This window comes from Leishmania mexicana, chromosome 34, assembly GCF_000234665.1.
Source record: "Leishmania mexicana MHOM/GT/2001/U1103 complete genome, chromosome 34".
NCBI lineage: Eukaryota > Euglenozoa > Kinetoplastea > Trypanosomatida > Trypanosomatidae > Leishmania > Leishmania mexicana.
The window spans coordinates 1,507,355-1,520,708 of NC_018338.1; the positions used below are offsets into that span (position 1 = coordinate 1,507,355).

At 58.6% G+C, this 13,354-nt stretch overlaps 4 protein-coding genes across 4 annotated transcripts; all 4 read left to right on the top strand.

The window, feature by feature from the left end:
* Positions 1-1,818: 1,818 nt before the first annotated feature.
* LMXM_34_4030 (putative ATP-dependent RNA helicase) lies at positions 1,819-3,891 on the top strand (the record flags this gene model as incomplete). Its single annotated transcript, XM_003879349.1, has 1 exon — positions 1,819-3,891. The coding sequence occupies one exon, from the start codon at positions 1,819-1,821 to the stop codon at positions 3,889-3,891; it is 2,073 nt and encodes a 690-aa protein (XP_003879398.1).
* A 1,213-nt stretch (positions 3,892-5,104) lies between these two features.
* LMXM_34_4040 (conserved hypothetical protein) lies at positions 5,105-6,277 on the top strand (the record flags this gene model as incomplete). The annotated part of the gene is made up of 1 exon (XM_003879350.1): positions 5,105-6,277. The coding sequence occupies one exon, from the start codon at positions 5,105-5,107 to the stop codon at positions 6,275-6,277; it is 1,173 nt and encodes a 390-aa protein (XP_003879399.1).
* A 1,109-nt stretch (positions 6,278-7,386) lies between these two features.
* On the top strand, positions 7,387-7,734 carry LMXM_34_4045 (conserved hypothetical protein; the record flags this gene model as incomplete). The annotated part of the gene is made up of 1 exon (XM_003879351.1): positions 7,387-7,734. One exon carries the CDS (start codon positions 7,387-7,389, stop codon positions 7,732-7,734), a length of 348 nt encoding a protein of 115 aa, XP_003879400.1.
* A 1,529-nt stretch (positions 7,735-9,263) lies between these two features.
* On the top strand, positions 9,264-13,154 carry LMXM_34_4050 (putative protein kinase; the record flags this gene model as incomplete). Its single annotated transcript, XM_003879352.1, has 1 exon — positions 9,264-13,154. One exon carries the CDS (start codon positions 9,264-9,266, stop codon positions 13,152-13,154), a length of 3,891 nt encoding a protein of 1,296 aa, XP_003879401.1.
* Between the last annotated feature and the right edge of the window lie 200 nt (positions 13,155-13,354).

The window sequence follows — 13,354 nt, forward strand, 5'->3', positions numbered from 1 at the left end:
AGGGGTCGAGGTTGATGTTTAAGCAAGCGCTCGCACATAGCTGCTGCTGGGCCAGGCGCTGATGTGCATTAATGGTGCCTTCAGCAGCCAACAAAAGGGGGGAGGAGAAGCTCTCCATCTTCTACAGCCTAAACACCTCGCAAGGCGGCCAGGGACAACACTGCGTTAGAGGGCTCTTTAAGGGTGTGTAGAGGGCGACGTACCCCCTACATCCATCACCCACCCCGCGCCACCCGAGAGGGGGACGAAAAGGAAAAACAAACAACGGAGAAGCTAACCGGCCGAGCAAAGCGAGAGCAGGCAGGAGAAAGGGCTCTTCTGCACCTGCGAAATTTGTACCTGCAGCTGTGTCGGGCTGTGTGTGCGTGTGTCTGCATATATATTTGTATGTCGTTCACGTTGCTGTTACCGCTAAACACAGCTCGAGCTGGTGTCTACGACTTGACTGCCTATTTGCCTGGGTACGGGAAACGTCTTCTCTGCTTTTCCATTCCCGGTTTTTGTTCTTCGATCCTTTGCCTGCGCGTGGGTGTGGGTGTGCTCCTCGTGTGTATCTGCTGCTTCCTTTCGGTGACTGCAGGCGCTTCGTCAGTGCTCCTGTTCCTCCCCCCTTTTTTCTGCCTGCTCGCACCTGCAACTGTATGTTTCTCAACTTTTCTCGTCAGCAAATGCCCAGGATGCTCTCCATCTTTCTGTTTTTTCCTTTTTTCCGTCGCTCAGTGTGTTTGTGTTATTTTCTGCCGCCCTCTTTGCGGAGTTTCTTACGAGTGTGCAATCGTGTCAACGGTAGGCTTGTCTCACCCGGCTTTTTTGCTTTGCTTGCTGAGTGGGAAAAGATAGTTGTTTTTGTTTCCCCTTCCTCCCCCTTTTCTAGCGCATGCTCCAGAATCGAGGAAGATGCGGATGGCAGGGAAGGCGAAAGGTGAGTGGGGAGAGAGGTCGCTTTCAAGTCGGAGCCGCCTCCCTGCGGGCTGTTCACTCCTCCTTCCCTACCTCCCTCGTGCCTTTGCCCGTCGCTTCCTTTATTACCATTCCTCGCTCTGCCCCTTCCCCTTGTGAGTTTCACTTCGCTGACCCTTCACTTGCCGTCTGTAACTGTTTCGCTCTGCCAATTGTGTTCTTCCAGCGTTCACCTTTGATCTTGTCTCGAGCATGTATCCAGTTTCGAAGCCCCAACGATCAGCCGAACGCACGGCAACACAAAGCAGCCGCGGGGGCAACTCGTCTAGTCTCTTAGACCGGTACACGTGTGTGGGCCGGTAGCTTACTCGTGGGCTGAAGCAGTTGTCTGTAGCATCCATGCTCATGTACCTGGTGCTCTGAGAGAGCGTTTTTTTTCAAATGCCAAGGTGACTGCTCTCTGTGCCAGTGTGCTGCGGAATCCGCCGAGGCTCTTGTTTGCCATGTGGCCGTCCCGCGTGGCGCGAGGGGCGACTAAGCGTCTTTATTATCTGCACCGTCTGTCGCTACACTCCCTCCTCCTCCTTCTCTGCCTTCTCTTTCCTTCGCTGCGGCTCCAGCGTGCACCGCCGTAACAAGCGCACACACGCACACACACGAAAAGTACGAAAGGAAAACAGAAACGGAATAGCCGCTCGAGAAAGAAAGAGAGCGATCACACGACCACTGGCACTGCCTAAACCGTGTCTCTCGCGCCCTCATCACCGACCGCGTCCCTCTAGACCTTTGTGTGTGCCCTCACTTCCTACCACACCCTCTTCAGCTTCGAGGGCCTCAAGTGCCATTGGTGATGAGGGAGGCACCTGCGCGGTGCTTTGCTGCGTAGTTGCCTTCGCCATGGCGAACACATGGGAAACGATGAAGGGGGCCAAGCTTAGTGAGCCGACCCTCGCGTTCCTCCAGGACTGCATGAAGTTCACGACAATGGCTCCCGTCCAGGCCCGCACCATTCCACTCTTCCTCACCAACTACGACGTAGTTGTGGAGGCCATCACCGGGAGCGGCAAGACGCTCGCATACCTTATCCCGTGCCTGGAGATGCTGCTGCGCCCACGGTGCCGAGAGGTAGCGAAGGAGTACAAGAACGCCGTCTTTGCCGTTCTCGTGCTGCCATCGAGGGAGTTGGCGCAGCAGGTGTTTCATATCGTAAAGCGCATGTTGCACTTTGTGACGAAAAGCTACAAAAACGGCAGCCCAGCGAACGGTCTGCCCGCCTACTCTTACCAGTGCTACATCGGCGGACGCGACATCAAGCACGACGTCGAGGAATTCAGCAAACAGGGCGGCAACGTACTCGTCGGCACACCGGGCCGGCTCTACGAGCTGCTCGTCTCCTCCAAGTACGCGAACCTCTTCCACTTGAGTCAGTTCGAGCTTCTCATTCTCGACGAGGCCGATAAACTGCTCGAGTTCGGCTTCCGGGCAAAGCTGGATGCGCTGCTGAAGCGGCTGCCGAAGCAGCGCCGCACCGGTCTGTTCAGTGCGACGCAGACAAAAGAGCTGACGGAGCTGGCGCGGGCTGGGATGCGCAACCCGGTGTCCGTCACCGTCCGCATCAACCCCCTCAACTCCGCCAACAGCGACTCTACAAAGCCGCAGATACCCGAGCAGCTCTCTAACTTCTACGCCTTCACGCACGCGTCTGAGAAGCTGGACCGCCTCGTTGAGTTCCTGGCGTCGCACAAGGATGAGAAGGTGCTTGTGTATGTCATGACGTGTGCTAGCGTGGAGTGGCTCTACGAGGCGCTCTCGGCGGTGCTGTGGCAGGACGAGGCTGACAACGTCTTCGCCCTCCACGGCCAAATGAAATTGGAGAAGCGTCAGAAGGTGCACCGGCAAGTGACGAGGCGTTCGCGATGCGTGCTCGTGTGCACCGACGTGGCGGCGCGCGGGCTGGATATCCCGGAGGTAGGCCTGGTGGTGCAGTACGACCCGCCGGTGGACCCCAACACGTTTATCCACCGCATCGGCCGCACGGCGCGCATGGGGCGCAGCGGTAAGAGTGTCGTCTTTCTCATGCCGCAGGAGCTGGAGTACATCAACTTTATGCGGCTGCAGAACGTACCTCTCCAGGCGCTAGACGAGGAGCGGGACAGCGTCGACGTCGCCAAGGATGCCGTCCGTAACATGAACGCGCGACGCACGCTGCTCAGCTCCGAGCTGCCGGATAAGCGGAAGGCGATTCACCAGGCGCACCGTGAGAAACAGCTGAGTCGGCGAGAGCGCCGCCAGCAGCTGCACGAGGCGCATCAAGCGATGGTGGACGGAAAGAGCCAGCGACTCGCGAAACGGAAAGAGGTGCTGGGCGACATGTGCACGAGTCCCTCCATTCTCGCGCTGCGGCGAGAGGAGTGCCGCAATGAGAAGCTGCTGAACCTCGCCGCCCGGGCCTTCGTGTCGTTCCTGCGGGCCTACAAGGAGCACGAGTGTCGCTACATCTTTCAACTGCAGCTCATTGACCTCACCGACCTCACGCACGGCTTCGCGCTTTTCAAGATCCCCAACTGCGGTGAGATCAAGCGGATGCGTGTGCTGCGCATTCCTCTGCAGGACGAATTCGCTCCGTTTGTGAAGCAGATGGCGACTGTGCTGCGGGAGAAGCGGCAACGTGCCGCCGAGGAGCAGTCGGCCGCGGCAGCTGTGGACGGTGGGGGCGATGACAGCCCAGATGCGAAGAGACATCGCACGGAGCGCAACGAGAAGTTGGAAGCGCTGAAGCTGCTGAAGATGTCCAAGTCCGAGCGCAGCCGCGCCTGGAAGCAGGCAGAGCTGGACGAGCTGCTCAAAGATAGCTATTACGTGAAGATGGAGCGGCGTGGCAAGGTAAACCGGCACGTGGTGGACGAGAAGATGGGCGTGGAAGCAATCGAGAACTCCTTCATGAGTGCGCGAGAGCGAAAGGAGGCGCAGCTTGCCCGCAAGGCGCGCTGATGACCACCGCACCACATCAGGGGCAAAACGACGCACGGGAAAGGGCGAAAAGCCAGAGACAAGGAAAGATGGATCGTGCAGGCGCTACAGTCTTCGCACGCTTTCTTTCTCTCTGTGCGTGTCTTTCTCTCTCTCTTCCCACACATCTCTGCTGGAGTGGCATTGCGGCTCCACGCACACACGTGCTGCTGTAGATAGGTTTGCAGCAGTATCATCCACTACGCTATCTTGGTGTACTGCGAGAAAAAGCGGTCGACAGACTCCATGGAAGAACGGCACTCCGCAACGCTCGCAGGAGGGTGTTGCCCGTGGCCTAAGCGAGAGAGAGGCGAGTACATTAACACGATTCATCAGGTCGAAGGGAACGCATCGACGGAGTCAATCCTACTTTACAGCGAAGCATAGGTCACACGCCACAAGCGCGGACTTGAGCACGACAGTAAAAAACGAACGCATTTGCCCAAACAGAAAAGGGAGGGAAGGAGGTGCAGATCAAAGGAAGAGCGCTGCTGCAGCGCTGACAGCACGCGCTTGTTGCACTACGATAGCGTTGGTGCATCGACTCCTGACTGCTTTCGAAGTGGGGGATCCCGCTTCGTGTTACTTTGTTCGTGTCCTTGTGTGTTGGCGTGCTCCGCACGCAGGCGACAGCCTGCGCGATGACGTGCCTCGTTGACTGGGACACTCGTGATGGGCCATACCGGCCGTCTCTGTCGCTCTTCTCCTCTGCAGCGACTACCTCTGCGGGCCGGATAAGCATTACCAGGTTTCCACTCTCTTCCTTCTTCTCTACCGTTAGTGCCTCGCCTCTTCTTGGTATTTCTCTCACCGTGCAGCAGCGCGCGGTAGGTCAGGGATCGAGAAAGCGTCCCAGCACTGCCGCAAGTGCGAAAGAAACGGAAGGCGAAAACATACATCCATCGATTAAAACTTCTTTTACGCCCGAATCACACATATTGGCGCAAGTGCTTTGCTGGCGGACTCTCGCTCTCTCTTTCACTGACCGGGATGTGCATCTTTGTGCATGAATGGACAGCGTAGCGTCAGCTCTGCCCTTCTCGTGTGCATCTGCCTCTCCTCTTGCTGGCCTTTCACAGTCTTCCTTTCTCTGCGTTCTCACCTGCCTCCGCTTTCGTCATTGACGGTGGCGCGCAAGAAGCCGCTCCTCGTGTCTGCTTTGTTTTGGGCTCATATGAGCTGGGGGGCCTGTGTGATGCTGAAGGACTACTACGCTATTCTCGATGTACTGCCCCACGCCTCCGGCGAGGAGATCCGCCGCGCGTTCAAGCGTCTGGCGCTCCAGTTCCATCCGGACAAGATCGGCAGTGGCGCGGCGACAGAGGAGACCTCCACGGTAGATGCTGACAAGCACCGTGTCGCCACAAAGGGCGGTGAGAATGCATCCGCCAACGCGAGTGTTGCCCGCTCTAATGTAGCGGCGGTCTCGTGCCAACCTCTCTCGAGGGACTTCACGGACATTCAAGAGGCCTACGAAGTCCTTGGTGACGTTGCGCGGCGCTACCTGTATGACATGAACTACCAAGAGCTGTTGGCCGCACAGCAGCAGCGTCGGCAGGAGGACCAAAAGCGCTGCGACGCCCACGCACGGGCTGTGGCTGAGGCAGCTCTGCAGGCCTTCGAGCGTGAGCGCTTGCAACAGCAGCAGCAGCAGCAGCAGAGCCCTCAACCGCGCAACACCAACACATTTTCCACAATGGAATCCAGCATCGCCGCCGTGGGCCTTCGCACCAATGCCCCCGGCCCCTCTCTGCCTCAGCACGCCGCACCTCCTAGTCTTGGGAGAGGAGCGGAGGACACCAGTGTCGCTTCGCCTTCCCTGCCACCCGACGATGCGCCTCAGCACCGGCGACCGTGTCAGGTGCTGGGGTCAGCAGAAAAAGAGAAGGGTAGCCACTGTTCGCTAGGAGACATTGAGTGCGATGCGAGTGGTGGGGGTGGGTTGTCGCAGGCTCGTTGGTGTTTCACCGCGCCGACCAGGTCACGCGAGGTCGGCAGCCGCCCCAAGGAGTGCCGAGGTAAAAGGCAAGGGTGCGAGCGTGATGCTAGCGAGCGTCTCACCTCAAGCCAGGCACAGAGACGCCTCAGCGGTCCGGACGCCACGCGCGCACGACACCACATGGAAACAACCGTGCCAGCCGTGTTTGTACTGTCGAGTTCCGCGCCGTTCTGTTGGGGTGAGACGGTCGCGCAGACGTGCCCGTCTGTAGTCGAACCGAGCGGCTCACGAGGGAGGCGGTGGCACCGTCATAGTGCGCCGCGCAACGGCGGGGAGACTGAAGAGCCCGAGTTACCGATGGAGTACTACTATCAGCGCTCTATCGAACGGACTCTGCGCGTGTTCTTCGGTGCGCCTCATGTAGAGTGAGACGTGGTTGTTTCTACGTTTCCTTTGCCTTTTCTTCCCTGCGCGCTTTCTGTGGTGCTGTTTGGCTTTTTTTTCTTTGTCAGCTGTGCTGTTGTGTCGTTCACAAGCCGGCAATAGGGATCGTGTATTTGGTGTGTGCGTGCGTTCTTGGGCAGGCACGTGAGTTGCCTCATATATACGTGTGTGTGTCGGTGCGTATGAGTGCCTTGTATATATATATATGTATAGTGCTGTTTTGGTTTCCCTGCGCGTTTTCTCTTTCGCATCACCGCTAGATCTCACATCATGTACCATAGTCTTGTCTTCGGTTGCCTCTTTTTCGGGCTGTTTTTGTATTGGGTGGAGCCCCTCTCCCCCTCCTCCTCCTGACCCCGCACTCGCCTCCTTCTCTTTTTTTTCCGGATTGTGAACACACTCGGAAAACCAGCAGTCCTACCGCCGGGGCAGCAGCAGCAGCAGGAGCAGCGGACACACCCTTCTCTCTTCTCCATGCGCATTGTGCGCACGTTTATTTTCTTTGTGTGTGCGTGCTGTGGTACTCATCTTTTTTTTCCCACGGTGCTGCGCTTTGCGCTCGCCGGTGCTGCGGCGCCGCTGCACTGACAAGTGCCGGAAAGCAAGCAAGGAAACAAACAGAGCACGCATCGCGTCCCCGTTTTCTTGCTCAACTACAAGAAGAATATGCAACGAAGAAAAAGAAACTCGCATGCACAGAGAGGTAGCGTAAGGCACTATCACGAGCAGGGAGAGGGATTCACGGACTCACCGCCTTGCGATGACAGAGTGTAAAACCACTTCTGAACAGTTGGTGTATCGCAGGCTTGCGCCGCGCTCGCAAAGACAAGGAGTGCCCGCGTACGACGAGGCGGGTAAGATTGAAGAGGCGGCGTACTTGTTTCCTCTTGTAAAGATGTGTGCCTTTCCCTCCGCCTTAGCGGCTTCCCTTGCGGCTATGAATGTCCCCACCAGGTGTAGGAGGAGGGATCGCTCTAGCTCTTCTATTCCATGCAGACACAAACACGCGTGCGTCTTTTTGATACTGCCATCTACTCCAAAGATATATATTTTCTCTTGCGTCTGCGAGCAAATCGAATGCGAGGAAACCAACGATGACGACGCCGACTTCATCGACTACCGCAGATGGCGTCAAGGAAAGCACAGAGATTGATATGGCTCTTCGATTCCTGAACCACTGCCTTAGCAATGCCGTGCAGGTGCACTATCTCGTCACCAGCTCCCTGCAAGGGGGCGACTGGCAAACCTCCACGCTTCTGGGAGCTGAGGCGCAGGCATACATGGGTGCACTGCTTGCTGTGTATGCGGCTAGCAGCGCTTTTCGGCGCCAGCTCGTGTCCGGGGACTCTTTGTACTACCTTCAGTGCTTGACAGATGAGACAACACGGTCCGATTTTGTGCGTGTTGCGGCAGCGCCGTCTTTTCCCTTTGCATCTTTTTGATAAGGGCGAGAGGAGAGTGATGCAACTACTGCATACTCGGACACTCCCCCTGCTCCTGACGCCGCTGTTGGCGGAGATGCTTGTAACGAAGAGTTTCGTGCGAGGTTGACCCCTCCGCACATCGACGCTGGAGTGGCTAGAACACCCACACACCCACACAGACTTATATGTAGAGCGGTGAGGCAGAACATGGGGCCCCGTAGCACTACAGTTTCCACTGTATAGAGGGACCGCAGAGAGGAAGAGGCGCTACGGCGTGGCCGTGACATACTTCTCAGGGGAGAGGGGATGAGGCTGTCTCGTGCAGGTCGTGTGCGCGCGCACTTTTCATTCAACGGTGGAGCGGTGAATGCTGTCTGCCTCGGCCTATATGCGCCTCTTTCTCACACTCTGTTGGAGAGCCTCATCGCTGTGGACGCAGGGAAAGAAAAAACCGAAAAGGGCCGTGCACTCTCTTGGTGTGTCGTTCCATTCGCGTTTTTTTGTTTTGCGGGTTTCGCCCCCTCTTCTTGTGTGTCTCCTACTTGCCCCGCTGCATCGGCACCCATGCTTGACGCCCATCATTCTCCTCGCCTTCTCTCCTTTTCACTGTTGTTCTTTCTCTGTTGCCTACTCGACGTGTTTCGATGCGAGATGGATGGACGGCCAGAAGAAACGGCCGAAAAGAAAAAAAAAGAACATCGCGCCACTGTGCACATACTCAAGGTGCGAACGAGAGAGCGAGGAGGAGGGAGCGTGCAGAGTAACGGGTTAGCAGACAGACAGGCATACAAGCGTGCTCGCAGATACACCGTGCGCCAGCAGAGGCACAGACACCCTTTCTCACAGACTTACCCCTTCGGAGCTCCTTTTTGGAGAGCATCACCCCTCCCCCCCCCCCCCACACACACACACTCACAAACATCCACATCAGCCGCATGCAGAGTTTGCTGGCACTGTAGCCAACATTACTGAGGTTACTCCTTCGCATTTTCTTTCGCCGTTTCTGTTTCTTTTTTTTCCGCACAGTGCTCTACCATACATCATAGATAAGGTCAACTCATATATAGCGCTAGTTTTCCCCCTTGCTGACTACGTGGCTGTGTGTGCGGGTGATTTGTTTGCCTTCCTATTGTTGTGATTATTATTTTTTCCCCCGTCGTGTTGCTCCGCTCTGGGACTGTTATTGTTTTGCGTCTTCTCTATCTGTGCTTCTTTGCCTGCAAGCCTGTTTGTGCGTCCTCCTCACTGCCCTGCTCATCGTGCTCTGCACTCTGTTTTTGTCTTCGCTTTCCCTCTGCTCCGTCCTCTTCGCTCAAGCGGAGAGGCGCGTCGTTGTGCGCTGTTGCTGACGCGTGTGTCAGCCTAAACGGCGGGCACCCGCGCTTAACGCAGCGCGTGCCAGCGCTGCATCGAAAAGCGGCGGAAGAAACGGAAGAGAAAGGAAATAGGGAGTGTGGAGGCGCGGCTTTCGTGACAGATTTTGTTGTCTATCACAATCAAAGTAGCCCAAATCGCCCACCACACATAGACGCCAGTGCGATCACGTGATGCTCGGCACAGTCGATGCGATCGACTACGATGGGGACCGCCTGCACAAGGTGGTGTTGCGATTCCCTGCTGTGCGTAGCGGCGATTCGGAGATCGTGAAGGAGGTGTGGCCGTGCGAGCGCATTGGCCAAGGCTCCTTCGGCACGGTGTACCGCGCCGTCAGCAGCGACTATCCACGTCTGGCCCTCAAAATTTCAACGGGCAAGAGTACGCGGCTTCGCCAGGAGTTAGATGTGCTGAGTCGTGTGTGTACGAAAGGACGGCTCCTGCTTCCGCGTTTCGAGTTTGGAGCGCTCAACAAGACAGCGGACTTGATCGTTATTGGCATGGAGCTGTGTGTGCCGAGCACGCTCCACGACCTTCTCCTCAGCACTCGTATCACCAGCGAAGCGGAGATGCTTTTCATGGCACACCAGGCGGTTCAAGCCGTCTCGTACGTGCACGCAGAGGGCTGCATTCACCGCGACATCAAGCTTCAGAACTTTGTCTTCGACCTCGATGGTAATCTGAAGCTGATCGACTTTGGCCTTGCTTGTAACTCGCTTAAGCCACCGGCAGGCGACGTGGTGGCGGGCACTGTGTCTTTCATGTCTCCAGAGATGGCGCACAACGCCCTTCACAAGGACAGGCGCGTGAGCGTTGGCGTGGCTGCCGATGTGTGGTCACTGGGCATTGTCCTCTTTTCTATTTTCACGCAGCGGAACCCGTACCCGGCGCCGGCGTCTCCAGCGCCGGTAGCGGGCAGCACCTCCGGTGGCGCCAGTGCGGCGGGCTTGACCGGACATGGAGACACCACGCATGGCGCGGAGGGCGAGAAGGGCAACAGCTTGAATCAGCAGCACCGCATGAATGAGCGCCTGCTGCGCCGTGTGGCGGCCGGCGACTGGCAGTGGCCTGTCGGCGTTACGGTGTCGCAGGACCTGAAGCAGCTTGTAAACTCCATCCTCGTCGTCAGCCCCGAGGGGCGGCCGAGTGTGAGCACAATCCTGGAGAACAAGCTGTGGAACTTACGGCGGCGCTATCCACCTGCAGCTGTGGCGGCATTTCTCGGCGTGCAGGATGACTTCCTCCTGTCTCACGATGAGGCGCACCTGATGCGTGCGGTCGAGGAGCGTAGCGCTGGCGTGACAGCGTCGTTGCTGAACAGTCGCTTACACAGCCCCGCCTCGGCCTCCAGCGAGGACAATGGCGAGACCGACGCGCAGCACAGCAGCAGTGGCAGTGCGCGGAACGTTGGCCTACACACGTCTGGTGCCACTACATCTCCAGCGCGCAACTCTCTCAAGGTGGTGCAGCGCTGCGGCGAAGGCGGCATTGATGGGGCGGTCACAGTGCAGGTGTACGACGTGCGCGCCAGCACCCGCAAACGCAGCAAGCCCATCCGCGAGATATCCGTCGTCATGGCGGAGGAGACGGCCAAGATGCGACGGTCCAAGTCCGCCCGACGCGCAAAGAGCGCCGTGTCGGCTCCCACCTCGCGCGTCAGCTCACGAGCAGCGTCGGCGGAAAACGGCAGGCGGAGAGCTCCTCTGGCTGGTGCGAGGCTGGAGTCTAGTGCCGCGCATACGTGTGTCAACAGCGACGACGATGAGGGTGAGGCGGAGGCGGAGGTCGTGAACCGTGGTGCCAGCACGTCGCAGCACCACAGCCGTGGTGTGTCGCCTGTGCGGCTCCAGGATGCTCTGGACACCGCCGGCTCAGTAGCAGCCGGGCAGGGGGACAGCGTGGGCCATCCCACGGTATTGGTGGAGCCGTCCTGTGCCACGCCACCTCTGCTCACACGGGACACGCAGCAGCCTGTCAGCGAGCCAGCGAGCCGCGGTTCAACCGCTAGTAGGGAGCGCGAGCACATGCGCTCCGGCATTCAGCGCAGCGGGAGTGTGGAGCTTCTGGAGGATGCGGAGGCGCCAACGGAAGCGAACGCGATGTCCACCTCGCACAACAGGGCTGCATCGGGCGGCAAGAAAAGGCGCGACACCTCTCTGCGCCAGCCTTCCTCGTTGATCCTCAAAGGCGGCATCCGCGACTTATCCGCTGATGCGCCACGCAGCACGGCGACAACGGCATCGGCACGGGTGTCTGCCTCTCTGCTGGCGAGCCGCATCACATCGCCGCTGTCAGCCGTAAACCCATCCCCGTCGTCTTCGCGGCAGGGGTCGCTGAGGCGGCAGGCATCTGCTAGCGCCGCCGCTATCTCCTCCGCACAGTGGCGTGCAGGCCACAAGGGATCACCACCGGTGATGAAGCGCGCGCAGCGTGTCGCGCTCGAGCTTGGTCTGGACGTTATCTGGCAAGACGAGGCGGACCACCGCCGCACACTTTCTGCGATGCTGTTGATCGAGCATGCGTGGCTGCTTGCCAGCTTTCGGCTGACCATTGAGGAGGACCAGGAGCGCTACAACATCACGTGGCTCGCAGAGGAACAGGAGAAGTCCGCCGCCCACCCACACCGTTTTAAGGAGGTGATGCAGGTGATAAGCAAGAAGTACCAATACGGCTTTGTTTGTGACATGTGCGACTATGAGTTTCTCCCGACCGGACCAGGGGAGAAAGACTTGCACTTCTTTCACTGCCCATGCGGTCGCGACCTGTGTCCAGACTGCTACACAGCGTATCAGCGACAGTGCACGTGCTCCTGCTGCCGTGTGGTGCACTCAAACAGCTGTGTGCTGCGGGAGCACCTCCTTCGGACTGGCGGAACTCAGTACTACAGTGGGTCGAGAAAAATGAACGCAGCGGCACGGGCTGATGCTGTGCGCGGCTCATTCCAAGCAGCTTCCAGCCTCAACGAGGAAACGGCGAGCGGGCATGAGGCGTCGGCGCCCCCTGAGCTTCCGCGTCGTCGTGGCCGGCCCCCCAAGCAGGACAAGACCCGCTCTGCTGTGAAGCAGATGGGCAGCCGAGCAGCCAAAGACAGCAGCCGTCGGCGCCGTGGTGCACAGGACACCCTCGACGTCAGTGTGAACGAGGTGCACGAGGTGGCGCAGATTAACCCACCTCGAATTTCAATCGCTGCGATGCAGCAGCAGGAGGACCGCAGTAGGAACGGCTCGCACCGCGGCAGAGGGACTGCAGACGTCGGGGCAGCAGCGCCGCCACAACGGCCAGAGGACGTGGAGGTGAAACAGCGACCGGTAGAGAGCGTCCCGGAGGGACCGTGGCGACCGTTCGCGCGCTTCAAGAAGGATCGCCGAGATGAGGTAGCACGGCAGCCGACGCCGGAGGAGCGCGACGCGTTGCTGAATGGGGAGTGGATTCGACACTTTTACTTGTTTCCGCACGCCGAGCGGGAGCACGGTGCTGCCTCCGGGACATGGGCGGAAGGGGAGGAGGAGCCGTACGCGTTCGTCTATCACGCGCAGCCGGGCCGCACCGGTGCCATTTTTCTTACAAGCGACTTTCCGATGCACTCGGCGGTCTTTTCCATGCTGGAACGGCAGTTCTTCGTTGTGAATCAGGTGGATACGGTGGAGGGTGCCGACTCCACCCGCGCCACATCGCTGCTCAAGGCCAAGGGTCACCCGGAGCTCCGGATCGCGTTCCACGCGCTGCAGGACATCGTAGCGTATGACACGAACATGATGAAGCAGCAGCGTACCCCTGGCACCGTCTCCGTGTACCAGGCACCTCGCAGCGCCTACAGCTGCAACGGCGAGCCTTTCCTGTACGTGCGCTGGTTCCGCTTCAACGAGAACCGCACCCTCAGCGCCTTTCTTCTCTCCAACGGCGCTGTTCAGGTTTTCGTAAACAACGAGTACGAGCTACGCTGGTTCGACGAGAGCCGGAAGTTCCTCATCCGCTACAACGGCGTGTGCGAGCTGGTCGACGACGGTACTTTTGCACTGGCACCAGGAATCAACCATCTCCTCTACGACTCATTCGACGCGTAGTATGGGGCAGTATGTGTGCGTGTGTGTGTGTGCTCTGCAGTTCGCCTTCCCGTCGTTTTCGCTCACGGGTGCAGAGGTCGTGGATGCGGAAAAAAAAAGGTCGAGAAGTGCCGCGCCGCGTGATGTACTTTGTAACTTTATCCTCCCTCCCGCTGGGTTTGCCGCTTCGCCCTCGCACAGCTGCTTTCTTTTTCTTCGGT